Source organism: Haemaphysalis longicornis, unplaced genomic scaffold (genome assembly GCF_048455015.1).
Source record: "Haemaphysalis longicornis isolate Haplotype H1 unplaced genomic scaffold, Haemaphysalis longicornis Haplotype H1 scaffold_8, whole genome shotgun sequence".
Classification (NCBI taxonomy): domain Eukaryota; kingdom Metazoa; phylum Arthropoda; class Arachnida; order Ixodida; family Ixodidae; genus Haemaphysalis; species Haemaphysalis longicornis.
The window spans coordinates 102,407,805-102,430,217 of record NW_027526445.1 but is presented as its reverse complement, the minus strand read 5'-3'; the positions used below and the strand labels follow the sequence as shown (position 1 = coordinate 102,430,217).

Below are 22,413 nucleotides of genomic sequence, written 5' to 3'. Positions count from 1 at the left end.
GCTAGGGTGTGGAGTACGGGAATTCAAAGCAACATCCAAGTTGCGCCCCGAGTGACATCCGATTTGTGCCCGATCTTCATTCGATTTGAGCCATGAGTTGCACCTTGATTATTCCCTAAATCGCTTGATGCGCACGGATGGGCGCGGACGGACATTGCAAGGTCCTAATCTACTCCGAACTGTTGCAGGCGAGGGAGTAACCCGCTTGACTCTGGGTACTAACTCACGGTCTTAGCCCAGTTGTTAAGACGACTGACACTAGCTCTGCCCGGTCTAACAGACACAGGCTGGAAATATGCCGGTGCCTGTGTAAGTTTTTGCGACTGTACTTGCTGTGCGCACGGACGTGGACGGACGTTGTGAGGTCCTAAGGTGCTCCGCACCTAAAATTTGCTACATAGAGCTGAAATAGCCAACGTGATACATAGGTTTGACTTGCCGACAAAAGAAACGGAAGGATTACGAATACATTTTTCCGCAAAACAAGGAACAGGACAGGAGCGCGGAAAGCCCCCAACGCTTTATTTGAAGTGACCGTTCAAATAATGCGCAGAACGGCGATGCGCAGGGCAAAATCAATTGCAGCAGTTGTAGGTTTGTGTGGGGCCGAAATGGACTAGAAACTAAAAAGTAATAAAGCCCAGTAATGACGTGTCACCAAACCCATATTAATATCGCTTCGACCCAACGCACATGGGTTTAAGATAACACTGGAGACCGGATTCACGGTTGCAATTCACGCCAATAGGGGCATCGTCGAGATCTGAAATGACACACTGAGGACGGTGTTAGTAGTTTGCGTAATCTGTTCAGCAGTCGCACGCCGTTGCAGTCTGGTAATCTGTAATCAGCAGTCCGGTAGTCTGGTTAGCAGGACCAGATTACCGGATACAAACCCGTAATTGTTTTCATAAAACGAAGACGTTAGGGAAAAAACGTAGAAATATGACTTTGGCGTGAACCGTGGAAGAAATTGAAATGCTAAAGTTTTATAACCTATCAACAAAATAAAAGGAATTCGGTATAACATAACCATCTCGTGGCTTTGTCATCACTCTGTTACCCAAGATGCCTGACCTATGGGGGTCGGTGGCATGACCTGTGATACAAACTGATATTCATAACTCAACCTGGGTGGTGAGGATGATCAGGCCTCAAGGAAAATATACCACTTCAAAGCAGCACGATCTGTATAGCGGCGCTGCTTCTCAGGCGGAAACCAAAGGAAGTACCGCTGATTCTCCATCCTTGCGGCGAACAAGGGTGATGCGGGGAAAGTGTCAACGACCTTGTGGTGGCGTCATCAACCTTCTACCGGTTTCGGTGCCCATAAAGCTCGAAATTTACAATGATCATAAAAACATTACGCCCATCTTCCCGCGAGGGAACCCTGATGTGATGCGACGCATCGGGGGGTTCAATTGGCGTTCCCATTGGGTTGATTCTCTAAATCGGGTGAAACGTGTTGTGAATGCGTAGGATGCATTCCATCACATGCAGGTGTTCTCATACGTGGAAGATGGGCGTAATTTTCATTCTTTTACTAAGAGAGAGACTGGCTGCCGTTAAAGGGACACTGAAGTGAATTTGTCAAGCTCCCGTTTTTGCTTGCACTGCGTAGACTGGCTCAAATTAGGACACTTTTCATCGTTTATTCGGTTGACAAATCGGTAATTATTTTACAAAGCGCGAAAGAAGAAAAACTACCATGCGCGGTTTGCGGCGGCCGCACCAACTAAAGCTGTGACGTTGGGAGGAGCGGGCACCTTGATTGGATGATGCCCAAGGTGAGCAACCAAACAAGTTTCGGTTTCGGTTTCGGTTCTGTAAAACACAACCGGTGGCGTTGTTGGATGGGCATTCTCAATAACTAAGTAATCATCGTACCGCGCTTCTGCCATGTTGTCAGCTGTAAAAATGCATAAAGATAAGCCTCCCAGGACGGCTTGGAATCGTAGCATTCACTAGCCGAGACCTACGCAGTGCATGAACGCCCTCCGCGTACCCGTAGACGCCCAAATGTCATGCGCAACTTGCCTCCCTCATGCCTGTATCGTAAAAAGCGTGTTCGCACCAGGCCAAGGGTCTGTTCATTCTGGCCTGTGCCCACTGCCTGCAAGCAGTCGGTGCTTATGGCAACAGCACGCCAACGAAAACTCGCTAGCGCGCCAGTGCCAGCCTGCGCGCGTTTTGTGAACTAGTTCGTGGAGCCATGAACGTTGCGGCCCAAAAAAAGGTGAACTCAATATAGAAAATATCAGCAAAAAACGAAAAAGTTAACTTACAAAAAAAGCACTTACATGCGGGGATTCGAACTCGTGACTTGCAAAATACTTGCAATGACATACCTAGCGCCCCAGAAGACTCGGCCACGGGGCGGGCTCCGCTGGCTTTGGTAATATAGGGTATATATTGTACAACCAGTTTACACTTTTATTTAGTTTTGGCATTTCAAGCAGCTTAGGTGACTATTTGTTCTCGTGCAGTAAGCGTCGTGCAGTAAGCGTCGCCCGAGTTTCCACAATAGCTCACCTCTAGCAATTGCATTTCGTAGACGGAAAAGCGTTCGCAGATGCGTAGTCGTGCTGCTGACCGCTGTGCTTGTTCGCCCAGCGCAAAAACGTGCTTCCCGCACCCTAATTTTACGCTGTACGGTAAAAATATCAGTTGATTTTATTTCCTTAGTACCTATATTGACTTCGCTGACTCTTCTCCCGCCTTCAAGAGGCCTTATATTTTCCTACTGGCGTACCAGTCAGCGAAGCTTCGCATGTGCGCTTGTGCAGCGCTTGTGTGAAGCGACCTTGACTTGGAGCTAGATACAGTGTACAAACTAACCAAGTAAAGAAAGGCAGATTCTTCCATTCACAAACGTGTCCTGGCTTCGTTTCAACTGAGCGAACCAATTGCGACGACCCGTCGGTGGCCGGCGGACGAAACGCTGGGCCGACTGACTCTGTCTGAAGGCCGGGGAGCCGTGCAGTAGCGCAGCCAATTGCGAGCTCGGCTCCTCGCGACGTCACACGAAAACGCCGCAGAAAATGGGCGAGCGTAAAGAGAGGACAGCATTTTCGAATTAATTTTTCTACTAAATAAAACCGCGTAAACGCGCCCAGGGTGGTCGAAACATGGCCTGGGGACTCCGGACTACAATTTGCGCAAGTAATCCCGCAATGTTTACATATCACTTCAGTGTCCCTTTAATCGAGCGAGAGCGACCGCTTGACTGAACCGCCGCAGCGCGCTACCCGCTTTGTATTCACAGCGCCTGAAAGAGAGGAGACGGCGGAGGAGAGTCGCGCATGCGCGCGCTTGCGGTGGCGGAGCAGACGCGAGCGTAGCGAAGCGCACATGTGCAGCTGTTATGTTAATGAGACAGAATGGGAGTGTTGCATGCAGCGGTCGGAGAGAAGAGCGGACGAGAGGCGCGCATGCGCAGGTGGCGTGCGGACGCCGCCGACGTCGACGCTGACGCAGGAGGGACATGCCTCAGAGCAAGAGATGCGTCGCATCTAATATATACCGCAATGAGCAGCGGAGAACATACATGCGCGGTTTGAATAAATCAGGCCCCCAAGTCGCCAAGACGTGTAGTGCCGTCTCTCTCGCTTGGGTAGCGGCCTACAACAGGTTTTTTACCAGCAATGAGCAGAAAAGAACGAGCGTAAAGTTTTCGGTTGTGGTAGCGGCTCACACTACCGGCAGTCACACGGGACGCGCGGGAGGCTTTAGGAATGAGTCATTGTGGACGAATTTCTACGTAAACACGGCTCGCCCGAGTCGCACAACTTCTGCCGAAACGCCAGTTTGGACATAGGAAGAAGAAAAAAGCAGTCGAACAACGCGTTTATTTTTTGACTTGCGAATGACTAGGCGGCACCGAAGCCGTGTTGTTGAGCCAGTGGTCGAACTCTGTCTGCACGTCGAGAACCAGCGACTGGTTGCTGAACAGGTCGATGGCGGTCAGCGCCAGGATCTTGGCCACCCTGCGCGTGGGGCCCTGCGCTCCCAAGTCTCCGGCGGCCTCGGCAAAGCCTCGTGTGTGGTTGCGGCTCTCGGTGTCCAATTTGTACACCGTGTGCAGCGTCGGGATCACGTGCGACACGTTTCCGGCGTCCGTGGCCGCTCCGGTCGGCACCACATGGGCCATGTCGGCGTCTTTGAACTTCGTTCCTGCGGGGGTTGTAAGATGCATATTGCTAATAAAGTGAGAGCTGTCTTAGCTTCCCATGGCGCACTGTCAAAAACGGATGCATTTCCGGATGTGCCAGATGTACGACAGAATACCACGACCGGTTGTACTGGACACACGGTGCTTGATGAACCCGAGGTACATTGTGTCAAAACGGTCACTTGAAAATCGCAAAAACGGCCGGTTCTAGGTGAAAAAATACATGCATCGTTCATGAAGGGGCTAACGTGAACGATGATAGCAGAAAAATAAATGACTTTTCAAAAGCGTTTGGTGTCGTTCCCCACCGTGACCTCATCACCAAAAATGCATGTATAAATCACAAAAATTCAAACACTACCTTCGATAAGTCTGTTCCCTCCAGAGATGTTTTCTGTTGCACATAGGTACGGCGCAAGAATAATAATAGGCACACTCGTGCATTTAGTTGTCAGCTCATCGCGAGCTTAAGAAAGTGATGGGATGGTATCAGCCCAAAGCCAAGGTTTACCTTCGTAAGCCGTCACTTCCGAATATTTGGGTCAGTACTTCATCTTTTGCTACACTGCTACACTGCTCTGCAATCACGCCTTTATTTTTCGGCCATCCAAGCTGGCAGCATGAAGGCACGAGGTATGATTAAAGATCTCAATATTACAGGTAAACCTGGATGTGTCGAAGTTGACAAAAATTAGCAATTCTTCGTTACATCCAGGTATTCGTTACAAGCAGGTTTCGAGTTAAGGCTCGCGCGAATGAAGCAGAAACGAAACCAAAATGCTAGGCATCAGTGAGGGTGAACTAACTCTTTAAGAATTTATTTTACAGCGAAAAGCCGCGTGATTCCCGCCTGATGCTTTTCTACAAACGCAGTCACTACACGGCACTCCAAAGAAGCAAATTCACCTACCTATTCACCTATTCACAAACGTAGCTTAAGTATGCCTTTCGACTGATTCACTCACTCACCGAGGGCGAGTCCGTGCTTCCGGTAGACCTTGGTAAGCGCTTGGTTGTGCACGAGGTTCTTGTAGCGTACGCCCCATTCCAAGCTCATGGTGCAACCGGTAGACAGGGCCGCGGCCTTGAAGCAGCCTTCGACTCGGCCAACGAGGTCATCGAGCTCGTGGACGTTCTCACCGCGAATGTGGTAGCTCAGCTCACTTGACTCCGGTATCACATTGGGGTAGGTTCCGGCTTTAAGTATCACTCCTGCGAGAGGTCGCAGATAATAAAGCGAGCATTGTGATGTATTTTCTGAATCGAAATATTACACAGCCTAAAAGGTTTTCCCACCATGCCAAATGTTCTGGCGCCGTTAAATACAGTGCGGTAGAAGGAGGGGATCTAGTCTTCAAATAATAATTGGTACGCCGGGTTCGACAGGAGTCGAGAGATGTCCGTGCGTATACATACGGCATTCTCATTGGCGCCGAGGTTTCCATCAGCATACCGATATCATAGTGAAAATCCGAGAGACTCCACGTCCTTATTGGTTTACTTTTGAGAGTAAGCTACTGGTGCGGGCTTTTTACCACACGTCGCGGTATGATAGGCTCCGAATCTATTAAGGTTTCTTTCGTACACGGGGCCGCATGGATCACGATGTATATCGTGAGGAACGGTTTTCAACGGAGGGGAGATGCTTATCCTGCCTTGTTGCAGATGTCTGGCTGACAGGCGGTTGCATGCAGCGCTATTATTTCAGAGTGACGCACATATTTCGCACACAGAGGTCCGGGCGTGTACGTGTGCGTCAGGGGGGTTTGTACAAACCGAGCTTCAACGTTATTGACTACACCTGTGGGTGTAACGAACCTTATAGGTAAGGAATTTCTGGATATAGCGAAGTTTCAATGCAAAGCATTCAGCCTCTACCAGCAAACGGTTCCTTCCTGGCGTGCGCGACAAGAAACTCCCAATGCGGCTGGGGAGGAGGAGGGCGGTTTTTTCTCACGGATCACAGTGCAGATAGCGCGGCCAACGGTTGCCCAGCATTCCCCGCGCACAGGTGCCTGCTCACACCGGCGGGCGTGTCTGCTGGATGACTTAGTCGTCTGTTTTAGCGACGGCTGCAGTTATTGCGCACCTACGTGTTCATTGTGGCTTCTCTCGCACTGCTTGATGAACTTGTTCGACAGCAGCACCTGGGTAACCCGGTCCCGACGGAAGTAAGTGAGCGTACGGCATATATTCGTTAAGGATTGGTTTGCAGGGCGGGAAAACAAAATGTAGAGACCACATAAAGGAATCTGACCGCTAGAGAAACGCTACCTTTTGTGCACTGCTTGCACGAATGCCCATTCGTTTTCATAATTGGTGAATACCAATTCGGTTGTGCTTTGAGAGGAATCACAAAAGACGAAAGGAGCGACTGGTTCTGATAAATAGCTATTCTAAAAGTTCTCTCGGCTTTCTCGCGATTCTCAATTTTGCTAAACTAACTAGTTTAAGTCGGTATCAGCGGGAATCTTTATGTTCACATTCCAAATGGTTTCGGTGTCTGCGCTTGTGTCGCGCGATGATGTAACCCCGACGCAGCACATCAGAATGGCTGGGGTCTCGCCCTTCGAAAGATGTTCTTCTCGGTTTTCTTTACGCCGACGCACGGTCAGGCTACAGCGGCGGCGTCCGCCGCTCTAGACCAGCCGTCGCCTATGCTGCGGCGTTGGGGACGCCTCCCCCGCGAAGTCCAGGTAACGGATGGCCGAATCTCTGGTTTCACCCTTTGTGGAGAGAGAGAAAACACTTTATTTGAGCACTAGTGTGGGTAACTCCGACTGGTTGCCAGCGCTTGGAGGGTGCCGATGACCTGAGCTGCTCGTTCAGCAAGTCCTTGCTGGACTTGACGGTCCGAGCTACGTAACGCCGCCTCCCAGTGCTCTTCGGAAGAGATGAAAGGGAATGAGTTATGGTGGCATTGGAGCGACGTATGTGAATTCAAGGGAAGTCGTGTGGGTAATTGTTGTGGGCGTCGTTTAAAATTTGCTTTCCAACCACCTTCACATCGTGGATTGGAGCCTCTTTTTCTCGATTCCCCATTGCCACTGCCTTGAATCATGTGTGTTTGTGACCTTGGCTTAACGAAGTCGTTGCAGCGGTTAACCTTGATGTTATGAAGACTCTAAGCTTGTCAATCGTTTTTTTTTTTACATGTTTGCTGAAATAGGCCGTAGAAAGGCGCTAATCTAACGAATACTACAACTGCCGTAAGGGGCAGTAGCTACGAAAATATTCTGAATTGCACAAAAAATTTCTTCATGATTATCAAGATGAACTGAGTGGTGAGCACTATCCCGTGGCAAACGAAGCAGCCACTTGTTTTTCTTTCGCAGCGTGACACTGCTCCAGGTACCCGCCGCGGTGGCTCAGTGGTTAAGGAGTTGCGCTGCTGAGCACGAGGTCACGGGTTCGATTCCCGGCCGCGGCGGCTGATTTTCTGAGGGTGGCGAAAAGCAAAAACGCCCGCATGTGCAAGATTTCGGCGCACGTTAAAGATCCCCAGGTTGTCAAAATTAATCTGGAGCCTTCCATTACGGCGCACCTCATCGCCCGTGTAGCGTCGGCGCGTTAAACCCCGCAATCAATCAATCAATCAAGCATTCTGGCGAGTCATTAACACTAACACTAATGATTCAGACAACCTGCTCGTTGAGGATGGCTCGGTCATTCTTATACACTACGCCTAGTGATTTTAAACGATGTTTTTGAGGTATTTTGTTACTTTTGGTCCCAGCACTGTGATTCAAAACCTACCCACTTATCAATTCGTACAAATGGATCCAATAATTATCGAGCCCCAATGAATAGAAAAAAAATGTGGTTAATGACTGTTTTATAGGAATCGGTAAAACATGAACGTGAACTGTGCCTTCAAAGGAGCATTTATTGTGCATCCATAAGAGCTTGCACATCGCTATTTATATTACGTAGATATGGTACCGTTTGACGCACCAACGTTAGACACTCGATTGCATGCGCCGGAACATTGTGTAAATCCAACTGAAACCACAGCCCCATGAAAACTGTGCGAACGAAACGGATCCGAAACCGAAAGAAGTAGGTGACGTAGGGGGCTCAATTCACCCACGTCCCGCGTACACGAAGACGCTGGCATCGAGACGCCTACTGTCGGCGCTCATTTGTGTCATGATGAATTACTTCGCTTCACTTCTCCTAGACGGCAGCATCTCTAGACGGCATCTGACTGAAAAAAATAGTTGGAAAGATATAAGGTGCTTTCGTGGACCTTTTTGCGCTTGAATTCGTAGCGCAGTGGGCAGAGCGCTCCGTTCTTCCCTGTCACAAACTCGAGCATACGACGTCTAAAAGTACCGTATAAATTTTTCATTTTATTGTACAGCGCCTAACTCTTCTTCAGTCGTACGATTCATTCAGTTCGGTTCCATTCGCCCCGAGACAATATGGAGCTTTCTCGAACGAAGAGACGGTAACACGATCACTCGCCGGCTCGCCGGCGATAAAACAACAAAAATAAAACCTCCGCCGCTCCGGTTTCGTCGAAGCTTCCAGTACTTTCGAGGAGGTGCGCATGGCCTTGCCAGTTCTAAAGAGCTTCGATTATTCTAGAAGGGAGAAGAGGGAAGTTATTCGCTGACGGCGGCGGGCGAATTGTGTTTTGTGCTCTCCCTCTCCGCGCCGGCGCGCCTATAAAGAGAGAAGCCGCGCCTAAACAAACCAGCTACGTTTGGAAGTCGTGATTGACAACGGCACCTGCCAGTTTGTACATCACACCATCGGCGACCCGCGCCCTGGAGGACTCCAACGTACTCCCGGGCCTCGAATCACCGTGATCGTCTCGGACGGCCTGGCCTACAGCGAAGCCACGCTTCCCAGGTAGCCGAATCGCCTCCGACAGCGGTGCATCGTCCGGCCCGGTCGGTGAATATGCTGGTACTCTGTATCTCATATGCATCGAACTGTTCGTTTCTTTTTAGTTAACTGCTCCGATTCGTAATATTCATTTGTTAACGCTCCTGTTTGAAATAATTTTGTCTAATTTTGGATCGTTTCTTGTATTCGATTCCATCTAAGTTGTCTGTCATTATCGATCCGTTACCTCGTGCATATGTTGTAACTTGCCTGTCTAAATATAGGTCTTTGTGCTGTTCTTTTTTTTTTTTTTTGTTCAAGGCTCTTGCTCATTCTTGCCGCTCTGGTCGGCGAAAGCCGCACATCAGACGGCCACCCCCTTTGTCACCTGTGCCCTGTGGATTCGGTGGGGTTTGTTGGCTCTCTGGAGTCGACTCCCCATATCTTCTGACAGTGCACCCTAATTTAAGGAAACGGGTGACATTCCCGTTGCGCCGACTGAGTTAGTGGCCCGCATCCGGGCGAAGCCGCGTCAATGGAACTTTTTCTGGCGGCTTCATTTCCGTGACGGATATGACACCGATCACATCTTGGTGTACCCGTGCATAAAACACTTTCGTGTTAAGAAATATTTCATGCACTATATCATTCCTCGAGCCCTGGTATCGATTTATTTAACATTAAATTTTAAAAGGTACTAAATTGTATTGTTATTGTATTTCCTCAAAGATGTTCCAGCAATATATTGAGACCTGCACTCTTCCTGAGGACTGCAACGTCGGGAAGGCGGTGGCCATTCATAAGTCAGGAAGTAAAAATTCACCTTTCAGTTCCCATCCAATCTCTCTAACTAATATTCGTTGCAAAAATGCTGAAACACGTTCTTTACGCAAGCAGTATAAATATCTCGGATGTAATTCTTTTTTTAACCGCGCCCAACATGGCTTCCGCTGAACCTTCTCTTGTGAAACCCAACTTATTTCCTTTGCACATAAACTTAACATCATCCTTCATCTTTTTTCACTGGCAGATTGTATTTTCCCACATTTTTCAATAAATTTGAAGAGGTATCACACAAGATAATATTTGTTAAATTAAGCAAATAAAATCTTGGTCGCGATCGCTTAACATGGCTGGAGCACGTTTGTTGCAACCGAACGCAGTTTGTTACTGCTAGGAATTTCAACTCTACCTTAAGTTCTGTTCCTTGCAGCGTCCCTCAGGGTTCAGTTTAGGGTCCGCTTTTTTGTTGATATTTATTGACGACCTTCCCTGTTGTGTTTCTCCTAACTTTTATTTATTCGCGGCCGACTGCGTAATATTTCGAGAGATTCATTATATAAACTACATTCACATCCTGCATACTGACATGACAGCGATTTCAAACTCGTGGGACACGTGATTAGTAGACCTTAACACTACCAATTGTAACGCAATGTGAATTTCGCGCTCTTTACCTAGTCCTATTACGCACAATCTTCATAGTTCCCCTCTCGAGTCAGTGACTTCCTACCGCAATCTCGATGTTCACATTACTTCCTGCCTCACCCGGTCAATGCATGTTAACATGACTATTAGCAACGCCAACAGAATGTTAGGGTATCTGCTCCGTTATTTATTTTCCGCTCCTACGTAATTAAAACTAACGTTGCATAAAACATATTTCGTAGTACATTGGAATACGCCTCTTCCATTTGGAGTTAACTCCTTCGAATTAGAACAGAATAAATCTGATCGTTTCATACTTCCTAACTACAACCATGCCGCAAGCATATCGTCCATGCAAAACACATTGCAACTTTCTTGCCTTGCATCCCGTCGTCAATTTTCTCGCCTATGCCCCAATTCCATTAAAAGGTGCATTTGATTCCCCTGTGATAGGAAAGGTTAAACACGAAAGTGAAACGTGCATCGAAATCTGCAGCTGAGCATGATTTGCGGGCCGGCGGCTGTCTTGTGGGTGTGCTAGGGGAGCGACGTCCTGCTAGCGAGTCACTTCCGCAAAAATATACTGTCGTCATTTCCGTGACGAATATGACGTCTGGGAAATCTCCGGGTATCGCGGCATAAAACAATTTCGTGTTAAAATATAAAACCCGAAAACCAACAACCCTAAATATAACGTACCCTTTACTACTAAAGGTTGCTTTCACACAAGAACACCCTGTGCACAGGGGTGCACCCTTTACAAGCCGCTGGCTTCATTTTACTGGCGTCCTTTCCGTGACGGATGTGACGTCAGTCAAATCTCTGTGTATTCAGGAATAAAAGACTTCCTTGTTAAAAATTCAATCACAGTTCTCATTTTCGTACCGAACTCATACATCTATCGATATACATTTCCCCACACGTCTACCCCGTTCATAAAGTTTGAATCCAGCTCTGAGGAACAAGAACTTCCCTTCAGTCCTTCATACTAGGCACTTAAAAAAAATGGAACCGCCTTCTCGGACAAACAGCCACCGTTGTCGGGCACCGACTTTTTCGTACCGCACTAGGTAATAATTTATTTCCACAAACCTAACAAGCCTGTACTCATCCCACAAATTTTGTATTTGACCTGTATCCTCGCATCCACTCCCCTCTCTAATGCCTCTGGGCATGAGGGTAACTATAAATAAATAAATGAATACATGTATTGTTTTTAAATATAGTTTGAATACGGCGAGCTCAAATGAATGGAACCGGAGGATTGAGTCTCATTGCAACTTAGACTGCTTGAAAAGGCACTTTGTTGGAGGAACATCATGATGCTTGGGCGACGAACAAAAACGACGTAATACAAGTCATGCGCATGAATTCCGTTTAAAGAAGGAAGGGGGGCATCACATGCATTTCTCTTCCGAAATGCCACCTCCCCCCCCCCCCCTCAATTTTAGCGAACTAGAAGGAGTTGCTAAAGAAACGAAAAGGGGAGTTAGAAGAGCTCGAGCACCGCAAGCCATCCCCCCTCCTTCCACCTGTGGTCGAAAAGAACGCGCTGCATCAAAAAAAAATGTTGGCAGCCTCGCACTACTGACGTAAGGACTGGGAAAGCCACAAGGCTGGAGGCCCTATTCTTGCTTATTCTTGGTTCGGCTACGTTTATCTATGGTTAGGTTTGGAAACGCGGCCAAGGTTTCTGGCTGGTCATGTGGCGAGACTCCGTGAATTTTCCCGCGTTGTATCGCCGTTAACCCCTAATTGGCATGTAACACTCGGTCATGTACGGGTGCCACCGGGTTTGCGGCGAAGCTCCAAGAGTAGCGGAGGGTACAGCGGGACGAGCGTTTGATCAAAATTTCAGAACTCGTTCTGCGTCCACCGTTTTGTTTGGTGGTCTGGCAAGTGGGACGGTAATTAATGAAGTTGATTGGCGTTGTCGCTTCTCTGCCTATTGGCTTCTTTTATTTGGCGCGTAATTTTTATCGCTGAACCGTCGAACCTGCAACCCCAGTCGCAAATAACTGGCCGCGTATCTGCTCCTTTTGTTGCAAATCTCAACAAAAGACGATAGTTTTTGTCGACATTGGCCACGTAAATGCCTCCCTGCGCTTTCCCGCTCATCTATCAGGCAGTTCCGTTCCCTGGCGCTCCTTTCAAGGTAAAGAAGGTAAAGGTTTGTTCAAGTCGATTTAAATTTACCGCGTTCCACTCCTCCAGTTCGGGTGCCTAGATGCCGGCGCTGCCGTACGGCGGAGACGTGCATGAATGGAAGCGCCCTACTTCAGCGCTCATCAAACCACGTTGCCCTACTCCACGTGTATTCCAACCAGGCCGTGGAACATATTTATTGGAACCATTCGTAACTGTTCCCGGTGAATTTCTTAAAATGCCGGCAGAAACCATAGTGGCGCGGGAGACAGCAGGCGACGGCGAGTGAATTTTTGTTCTGCAGTGGCTGAAGTATTTCATTTCGCAAAAACCAAGCATCTGGGATTTTTTTATAAACGAACGCTGCAAATATCACTTACGTATTAATTCGTTGTCTGATATTTGCGTAATACATTGTTCTGTTCAACAATGTTGACAAGTATGAACATACAAACCGGATTAGACGTTTAGATTTAGCCGTGAGTTCATAAGACTATTGCGCAGACTTCGTTTCACTTTGGCCGGGTGGCTGAATCGAGTAACAGACGGACAGACACATAGACAGAAATACAGGCACACGAAATTTTCTGCGTTTAATTAGCCCAAGAAAGGCTATCGCATTTAAAAGCGACAGAGCGAGCCATGCCGCGACGCGTTTCCAAATACGTGACTGTGGCAGTGTAATCGCCCCTCTGGGAGGTGGAAACATAACTCCCGCCCGAGAGCGGCGAGAAAAAGCTGCGGGGCCGACTTGCGCCATTGCGCCATACCTCGCCTAGAATTTTCTTCTCACATTCGCTGGCCCAGCCGCCAGATTATAAAGGTTCGATTTCAAAATATTCGGAATGTCACCCAGCATGACCCAAACGCCCAAGTACAAGAAGACCTGGCCCGCTTGGCAGACGGAGCCGTCTCGTGCCCAAAAGAGGCCCTGCCGCCCAACAGACGGCGGCGAAGACGTCGCCTACCTAATCGCACCTGATACGGCCAATTAAAGTTATTTGTCTCTCTGTCTGTCGGTCTGTCTGCTGTCTCTCAAGAGTAAAATCTTATTTCGATTTCCTATGCAAGTCAGAACACGACTGAGTCCATTTTCCACGACGTACCACCCGTCTTCCAGTGCTAATTGGTAACGAATGCTTATGTCTTCATTTTTTTCAAGTTGCACCGCATTACGAACACGTTACTATTACTATAGTTATGGTCGTCATGTAACTACGAGTACAGGATTCACTTATCACACTGTTATGCGGGATGTCGATTATATTCCCGGTTAACGCGCTCGCAACTGAATTTCGATCGTTACGCAAGGGGCTTCTTCGCCCTTGCCTAATCAAACAAATAGCAACCTTCAATATTCGATGTGTACAATGTTTGAAATTGACCGATAGAAACTCTTACCTAAAATAGTTGGTGTATGATTCAAAATTTTGTTGGAAAACCAGATGCGTATGTGAACAAAAGTACCCGTAAAGTACGCCAAAACAAACACACTATGGTTGTTTTAACCGCAATATTACCGCCATAATAATAACTGATTCTCCAGAGTTTCCACCTTGCAGTTCCGAATCGCCTGCTAAAACGTGTCATATACCCATAACAGGACGCGTCTTAACATTCAAGCAAGCACCTTTTATACTATAGAGAAAAGCGAAATGTAAGCCCCCGATAATACTAAGACAAATTGTGAAAGAAAGATATGTGGAGTGATCGCACCGTGAATTCGGCACGTGGGCTTGATTTGTTGACGCAGGAGCGCAACGTTCATGTAGGAAGCCACAGCCGCATCCAGTGCGTTGACACCATTGTAAGGAGACTCGGCTGCGTGCGCTGTCTTGCCACGGTAACGGACGGTCACCTGAACAGATGGATGCATTTCAGAAGAACAGTTTCGGTGTGGTCGTATGCAATGACGCCTGATAGACATCAGTGCAAAGCAATCGTCCTGCTGCAAACATACATTACAAATAGTGTTTATACGCCCATTGTCGTTTTTACATGCCTAGCGTTTGAAAAACGTATACCAGATGCGTTCAGTGTCCGTAATAAATCCGGGTACCCAAGACCCACGTTACAACACGGATATTCGAGTGTAACGAAGGAAGCTTAATTTTCCCTTGTTATGTAGAATTAGCATCCTTTTATGCTCTGTAATATGAAAGAGTCTGCTAGCACTCAAAATTGACTAGCTTGCAAGAGACGTGCCTTGAGATCTTTGAGAGAGGCCATTGTCCTACAGTTCACGGAAACAGGCTTATGATGAAACAAATCAAACATTACTGGTCTAAACGAAGCAATTCCGCTAACCCCGTAAATAATTATATTACTCCAGCTTACCTGCAGAACCGAATTCCACAACGAGCAATCTTTCCTTCACTGAAAGTTTCCACTACACGAACAGTTGTGTGGGGAATATATTGAAATGATTATTTCATTCATCTTTCAGAATGCAACATACGGGGCTCATGGTATGTGCAGGAGGAGGCACACACCAAAGTATGGTATATATTTGTGTGTTGCTAAAGTCTTTAAGTATTGCAGATTAGCTCCTTCGCAGCGGGCACTGCAATACCTGCTTCGTGCTGGGCTTAATGCCCAATTATCTAATTATCTTCAATACCTTATACATGTGATTTAATTATAAATGTCCGATATGAAAATGATTATGCCATTTGTTATGACAAAAATGGACTCAAAATTAAACGGCATTGCAACTACCTATTCAACCACTATACCACAATAAACCTTCAAAGGATTGCTTTTTCGCCCATATTCCCGTCTCAAACACGAACGAGTCTGTCTGTTCCTCCACAAAGCACCCCCTTCCCCTACAAGCCATGAAGCCCACAACGAGCTACCAAGCGTACCATTCAATGGTACAGCATCCAAAACGTAAAGAAATGGCGCAGCTTGCACTTGTGGTGAAATAAGAAAAAATATGAACGAACATTTATACCCTCCATGATTTCCGGCCCCCTTAACTACGGGTAACACTTGGGGTGCTCTAGAAATCGGGCTACGGGAGCGACTTAATTCCCTTTCATTTTCTTGTCCTCAATTGCGTATGTAAGTTACTCCTGCACTAAAGTGGTGGCAGGAAGCGTCATTTCGAAATATTTTGGTGTAAGAGTACTTTATCTTTATCCCAGCTTCTGTGACTCGACCATTTCAGCCGCGTCAGAAGCTACCTACCATCCATTAACTCTAGTATACCACCTGTGGCACAAAGGATACGATAGCGGACGTCCTTGCTATACATGCAGGTTATGGTAATTGCAATGTAGGAGTTCTATAAACATTTTAAAGGCATCCGGCAGGCCGAACGCCAAGCCAATTTTAAGCATAGGTCTCTCGGGAATCTTAGCTTTATTCCAAAATGCTCTTTCGCCTGGTCCAGTACCCAATCTCTGTATTAAACTCCCCTAACAACTAATCAATCCGTGGCCGAAACTTTTCATAATCCCTATAATACATCTTCACCTGGGGGTGCGAAGTGAGGAAAAGGCGGTTTTGGTATTACGAGCTTAGCCGTGCCATATGAGGTTGGCTAAAAAACATTTGCTTTCCATGACTTAGAGTTTGCACATCACCTGTTGTCGGGCGGTGAATGCTACTCGGAGCGCCTCATAAGGGAAAGGGTGGGACATGAGAGCGATATCTATGTCCTTGAAGGCCCCTTTATCGATGAGCATCTGCTTGCCGCCGCAGTTCTCTTCTCCGGGAGTGCCCAGGACGACCAACTGCGAAGGTAGGGAGGGCGTAAGAGGTATCCTTGAAGGTTGACCAGGCTAAACCATAGGGACAATTGGCAAGAAAGGATACAAAAGACACGGCAAGATAAAATACTGGAACAGACTGGCTAAGTAACTAGTTCCCCAAACAGCCATGGTGCCAAGTTTAACAAAGCGAGTTTCAAGAACTTCATACTCTGTATGCACTCCGCAACACAGGCACGCCAGCAAATATATAATTTCGCCTTACTGAATTTGATATTGTAGCTTTAGCGCACCAAAGTACAAGACAGACAAAGATAAGGACAAGCGCGAATTTCAAGTGAGGTTTTTTGTTGTAAGTAGCGCTTGTCCTAGTATTATTTTCCGTGTTCCCTTTTTGTGCCCTGGACTTGCATGCAATGGTATACCATCTTGCCCAAACCCAAGCCATTCTTGAATCACAACGGGGAATTCGGAGGTCTGACGCAAAATCGAGTCTTGTTTTTTTTGTTCACTAATGGCACACCACCTAGGTTTATCTTCTTGTCTTCCTCGATTGTTGCCTCTCCCACGAGTTACACATTTGAGCATTCCAAGTGTAGATTGTGATGTATTCGTTGAATGAAGCAGAACGATGTCCAGCCGTAAGTCCATGCGTCACGAAAAACCACACTGATAGAACTCATCAAAGTCACAATGTCGCTCCCATCTTACTAGAAAAGCAGACTTGGTTGACAAGTCCATGGAGTGAGATAAAAGGAAGCGGCGACTGTGGCCCACAAAAAAAATTGGCCGCGTATCTGCTTCTTTCGTTGCAAATGTCGTCAAAAGACGATAGTCTTTATCGAATTTTGCCAAGTAAATGCCTCCCTTCGCTTTACCGCTCACCTCTCATGTTGTTCCTCTTGCGTCGCGCTCCTCCCAAGGTAAAGACACCAAAGGTTTGCTTAAATCATTTTAAATTTCCCGCGTTCCACTGCTCCAAACCGGGTGTGTCGATGCGAACGCCGCCGTACGGCGAAGATGCGCGTTAATCGAGGCACCCTACTTCAACGTTTATAGAACCGCGTTTCCCTACTCCACGTGCGTTGCAAGCAGAACGTGGAAACTATCTAGTGGAACCTTGCGTAACTGTTGCCGGTTGATTTCTCAAAATGGCGCCAGAAGCTATAGTGGCGCTGGCGACAGCAGGCGACGGCGGAGTGAATTCTTTTTCTGCAGTTGATGAAGTATTTAATTTCGCAAAAGTCACGCATGTTTGAATTTTTATAAAGGAACACTGCAAATATCACTTTTGTATTGATTTGTTGTCTCATATTTGCGTAATGTCTTGTTCTTCTTCAACAATGTTGACAAGTATGAACATTACACCGGACCAAGACGGGTAGATTTAGCTGTGACTATATAAGACTATTGCGCAGGCATTCTTTTGCTTTGGCCGGGTGGCTGAATCGAGTCACAGACAGACAGACGGACAGACAGACATACAGACAGACCAAAATTTCTGGGTTTAAGGAGCCCAAGAAAGACTATCGTCTTTAAAAATCATTTGCGTGGGCCGATAATGTCACCGCGGTGGCGGGACCCAGCTTTCGTTTAGCTCTCTTCCTCTTTTGAACCTCCCTCGTCGTTGCGCCTTTGTACGTTGAGCTCCCCTTGTTCGCTCTACCCGGCGGCATGTTTCCTTTCGCGGCGACATCTGCCCCCAGGCCGGTCAAACTCTGCGGGCAATAGCGAGACGCGCGCGGACTCACTGCGAGCGGCCGCATTGAGCAGCGCGGGTAAGCGGAAACCTCCGAAGACGAGGCGATCGCTTACTCCCTATGAGGATGCATTAAGATAGACCAAATCAAGGCCGGCTAAAAAATATCGATCTAACCCAGCACAGCCAAGATGCAAATTGTATGACGACATTTTCTTAAAAAAATAGCAAACGTAATACCGCCAATCACAATATCCACTCTAGACCGATTCGGATTACGATAAATCAATGCAGCATTAATTCCGGCGTTTTTTGCTTGCCCGCTATCCTGCCCAGTGTTTAACGATTTTTGCTTTTTCTGCACGCAAACAACGTTTACGAGGGCGTCGGCAGTCTCCATAGACGTGCGGCAATGATCCATTTATTTCCCCGCGAAAAAACGGCCCTCACCGCCTACTACGAATTACGGAAAGGCGTACTCAGCGTAATCAGGTGACCCAAGCATTTCGAATGCTATCTTTATTTTAACCCGCGTGGTAACTTGCGGCCCCGATATCCACATACCCTTTGCGGTCGCGTAATCTTGTGGATGTCGCCAGCGTATATAGCGAACTCTATGGCTTACCAACGTGTTCCGATGACCTGGTTTGTGAAAATGTTTATAAAATATTTGTGAAAAAGGTTTGTAACATAAGAGCCAAGCTTTAAAATGATTTTTAAGCCGTCATTACAAATGCTGGCGCCTTTTTTTTAATTTAAAAGAAGTCTGTCGCCTGTGGGAAAATTTAAACCTGTCGTTATCCAATTAATGATAGCATTTGCGGAAGTCTGGCCCCTACATGTCGTGTCTGCATACCGTAATTAATAGCTGGACAACCTGTTTAGGGCTCGCAAGGGTTCATATGTTGGGAATGGTGGGGGAGGGGGGAAGTTTTCGGCTGAAAAGGCGGGGGACATATTGGTACTATGTGGACCCGTGGTAGAGAAATATTTATCGAGGTGTCCCCCTCGCCCCCCTGCCGTGGTTGTTTCAGCAAGGCTCACAACTAGTCCGAATTTATGAAATCAGGAGCGTCTTTTGCGATTAAAATAGCTAATATGATTTGAAGTTTTCTATTCCTTTCAGCACAACATAACCCCAATCATCACTTTTCAAGCAGCACTCGACATTTTACATGCGTTATACAACAGGGAGCAAGCTTCTTTTGACAATGTACTCCCCAGGAGCGCGGCTTACTCAATATACAGTATGGTGGTATAAAGTACGCATAATACACTGTGACCTGTTTATGCTGTTCGAAACGAAGAAATAAAAAGAAGCTTGGGGCTACAGCACCCTGCGACATTAGCACAGATCACCATGCTCATCATCACCCTACTCAGGTTCACTGCAGTACGAAGGGCTATCTCTTTGACATCCAACCGGTCCTGCACTCCACTGCTCGAGTCCACAGGTTACTCCCGAATTTCTTAATTTCATCCCTCAATCGGGTTCATGGCCTTTCCCATCTTCTATACCTATCTCTTGGTATCCTCTCTATTATCCGTAACTGTCCACCGGTTGTCGATTCATCGCCCTACGTGGCCAGCCCAAGTCCATTTTTAAATGCAGAGCATTTCTTAGCCTCGCCTGTTGCTGCGTCGGACGGTGTCAACAGATTCGCGTCCGCAGCAGGTGCGCCTCTCCTTCCCTCCTCTCTCTCAACAGCAGCTCGCGCGCGCATGCGTCGTAGTCAGCCCGTTCGCTTCGTCGCGGTCTCGGCGTAACAGGTGCGTGATAGCAGCGCGGTGGGTCGTGGAAGGGCGCGCGCTGCTTGCGCGTGCGCGCTCTCCCCCCCCCCCCCCCCCCCCCCGTACTGCTCTCCCTCTACTGCACGCGCTGCAACTATAATGCGGCTAGCGGTCGCTCGTGCTTCAGTCACTGCGTTGCTCCTTCCTTCCTTGGTTGACGCTCGTGCCCACGTTTACTCGTGTCTGCTACTCCAGCATCACGGAAGAAGCGATGGAAGCAACACTGCCTTCAATCAGTACTGAGGCCCCAATGCTCTGCATTTACTCGTGTTCCCCTCGCGGGAAGGCGCGGGAATTTCTTTTCTTTGTTTGAACTATATCTTCTCTAATTTGTTCTCTGATCCAGGTAGCTCGTTTTCTGTCCCTAAGTGTTCCCCAGATTATTCGTTCCAGGTCCAGTTGAGCCGACCTCAGTTTGATTTCTTTTTGCTTAGTAAGTCACCAAGTTTCAGATCCGTATATCATCGCTGGCAGTATGCGCGGGATGTAGATTTCTCTTTTGAGTGACAGAGATAGCCTACTGTTGATTAATTTGGAATGCTTGCCGAGGGTTCCCCAACCAATAGCCATTCTGCCGCGGATATCTCTCTCGTGGTTGGGGCAGCTCTAACCACGTGTCCGAGGGAGTTAAATTCTTGCACTTCCTCTAGCGCTTCGCTTCCAAAGCTGACGAGGACTTTTTTGGTATACTCATTTCTCGTTACTATAGATTTCTTTATATTTACTTCTAGCCCCGCGGCCCTGCTTTCAGATTATAGTTCCACGGGCATCTTTGGCATGTGTTCTGCAGTCCCACGCAGCAGTATTATGTCATCCACAAGCCTCAAATGACTCAAGTATTTTCTGCTTATCGCAAATTCTATGTCTCAGGTTGCGCTGGTGGCGCTGGTTGCGTTGCACCTCGCAGCCGGCAATAGTGACCGAATCCGCTGCTTCTGGGTTCGCATTAACTACGCGCGCTCCAAAACATTGCTTGCTGGGTTCAGAGAACTGCAGTTAGGAGTCTTGTTCAGAGGCGGTATAGTATTGCCTGCTTTTCTGGCTTCTAGCGGTGTGCCTATGCGATGCAAGTCATTATAATTTTGCTGTCACCTTGTAATGCTTGCATTGCATAGGCGCCCCGCTAGAAACCCGAAAAGCACGCAATACATTACCACCTCTGAACACGACTCCTAACTGCACTTTGCTGAACGCAGCAAGCAATGTTTTCGAGCGCGTGTAGTTTATGCGAACCCATAAGCAACGGGTTCGGTCACTACTGCCGGCTGCGAGGGGCAACGTAACCAGCGCCATTGGATTGCCCAGCGCTGCTATTTTAAAACGGTCATGCACGGTCTGACGCGCCAGTAGAGCTGCGATTAAGCATATCAGAGAGGGTGTCGGGCAGTGCGACCATATCGGCTGAACGCCGCTCCTCGGTTCCCGATGCCGCGCCTACGCGGCGCAGCGATGCAGTTCGGCCACTGCTCTCGTGCTCGGTTTACTTCTGCCCGGACCTGTACATGCAGCTTTCTTTGCGCTAAATACTAGGAAATCTCCGGCAAATGTCACAGGTTCAAGGATATTCGAACGCTTGTGGGTAGATAAACCTCTTCTTTTGCTATATTTTTAACTTTGGGCCAGAGACATTATTCTAGGGCAAAGCGTGTATCTTTTCGAAGCCTCTGTTTAGGAGCGTGACGCCGCGAAACTCTGCTTGGGTGTGCGACGTCGCGCTACAGCGCGAGCTGGATAGACCGACCTCAGATGAGCTACGACGATAGGCCAGGCCCCCAAAGTGCTCTGCACTTAAACTAACTGCCTCCCCTGGACGGGGTCAGTTCCGCAGACGACGTACGTTGGGAGCCTTCAGACAAAGAAATGACGTCTGCCTCCGCCGATGGTACATATACAACGACAACTGAAATACCCAATACGGCAGTGAGCTTTTCTGCATGGAGAACCGAGACGGCAGCAGCGGCTGTGACGTGCTCATCCTGTTATACACGACCGCGTGAACTTATCTTGAGGCTGTGTAAAAAGTAGTTTGTAATAAGGTACCTAATCAGTTGAGCGTTTCAAAGTCTATAGTTTGTAGTCTTTACAAAGAAGTGCTGTCTATTCTTCGGTTCCATATCACGGTAGCAAGGGGTCCTTTATCGCCCCTTACAGAACATTTGTGGTTTTTTTGAATGTTTGGATGTCTAAGTTGGAACGTAAATATTATAAGCATTTAAATTTAATTTGTTGTGATCTCGTCTTTTGGGAGTATCAAATAGGAAAGAAATACTTTTGAACCTTAGCAACGTTTTCCAGCAAATTACCTTGTGGCCGCATTATAACACTTAAATAAACGCCCCGGCGGAAATACGCTCACGCTCACGACTCTCTCAGCCACTTACTCGTGCTGTATCCTAAAAAATACCGAAACTAAATATCAAACGCTGATGCCTCTACGACAGGGCCTGTTACATCAGCTGTGCTGTGCTTTCAGGGCTCTGTCGGAAACGACGATACTGCAGTAACAAGTTTATTTATTTATTACAAATACCTACATCACCCATTCCTGCTTGGGGTTTGAGAAAGAAAAAAAAAGCAGCAAGTTCAAAACAGTAATCACCCATAATGCTAAAAAGTGAACGAAGGACAAA

At 47.5% G+C, this 22,413-nt stretch overlaps 1 protein-coding gene across 1 annotated transcript in view; it reads right to left on the bottom strand.

Annotated features, from left to right (window-relative positions):
• Positions 1-3,831: 3,831 nt before the first annotated feature.
• The window catches only part of LOC144150264 (xaa-Arg dipeptidase-like), a 41,922-nt gene continuing 23,340 nt past the window's right edge, over positions 3,832-22,413 (bottom strand). The window contains exons 3-6 of the mRNA XM_077682124.1: positions 16,168-16,317; positions 14,294-14,435; positions 5,141-5,383; positions 3,832-4,173 (exon numbers count right to left, since the gene is read on the bottom strand). Of these exons, the coding sequence (XP_077538250.1) occupies positions 3,848-4,173; positions 5,141-5,383; positions 14,294-14,435; positions 16,168-16,317 (861 nt within the window). The 3' untranslated portion in view covers positions 3,832-3,847. The remainder of the gene's footprint in view (positions 4,174-5,140; positions 5,384-14,293; positions 14,436-16,167; positions 16,318-22,413) is intronic.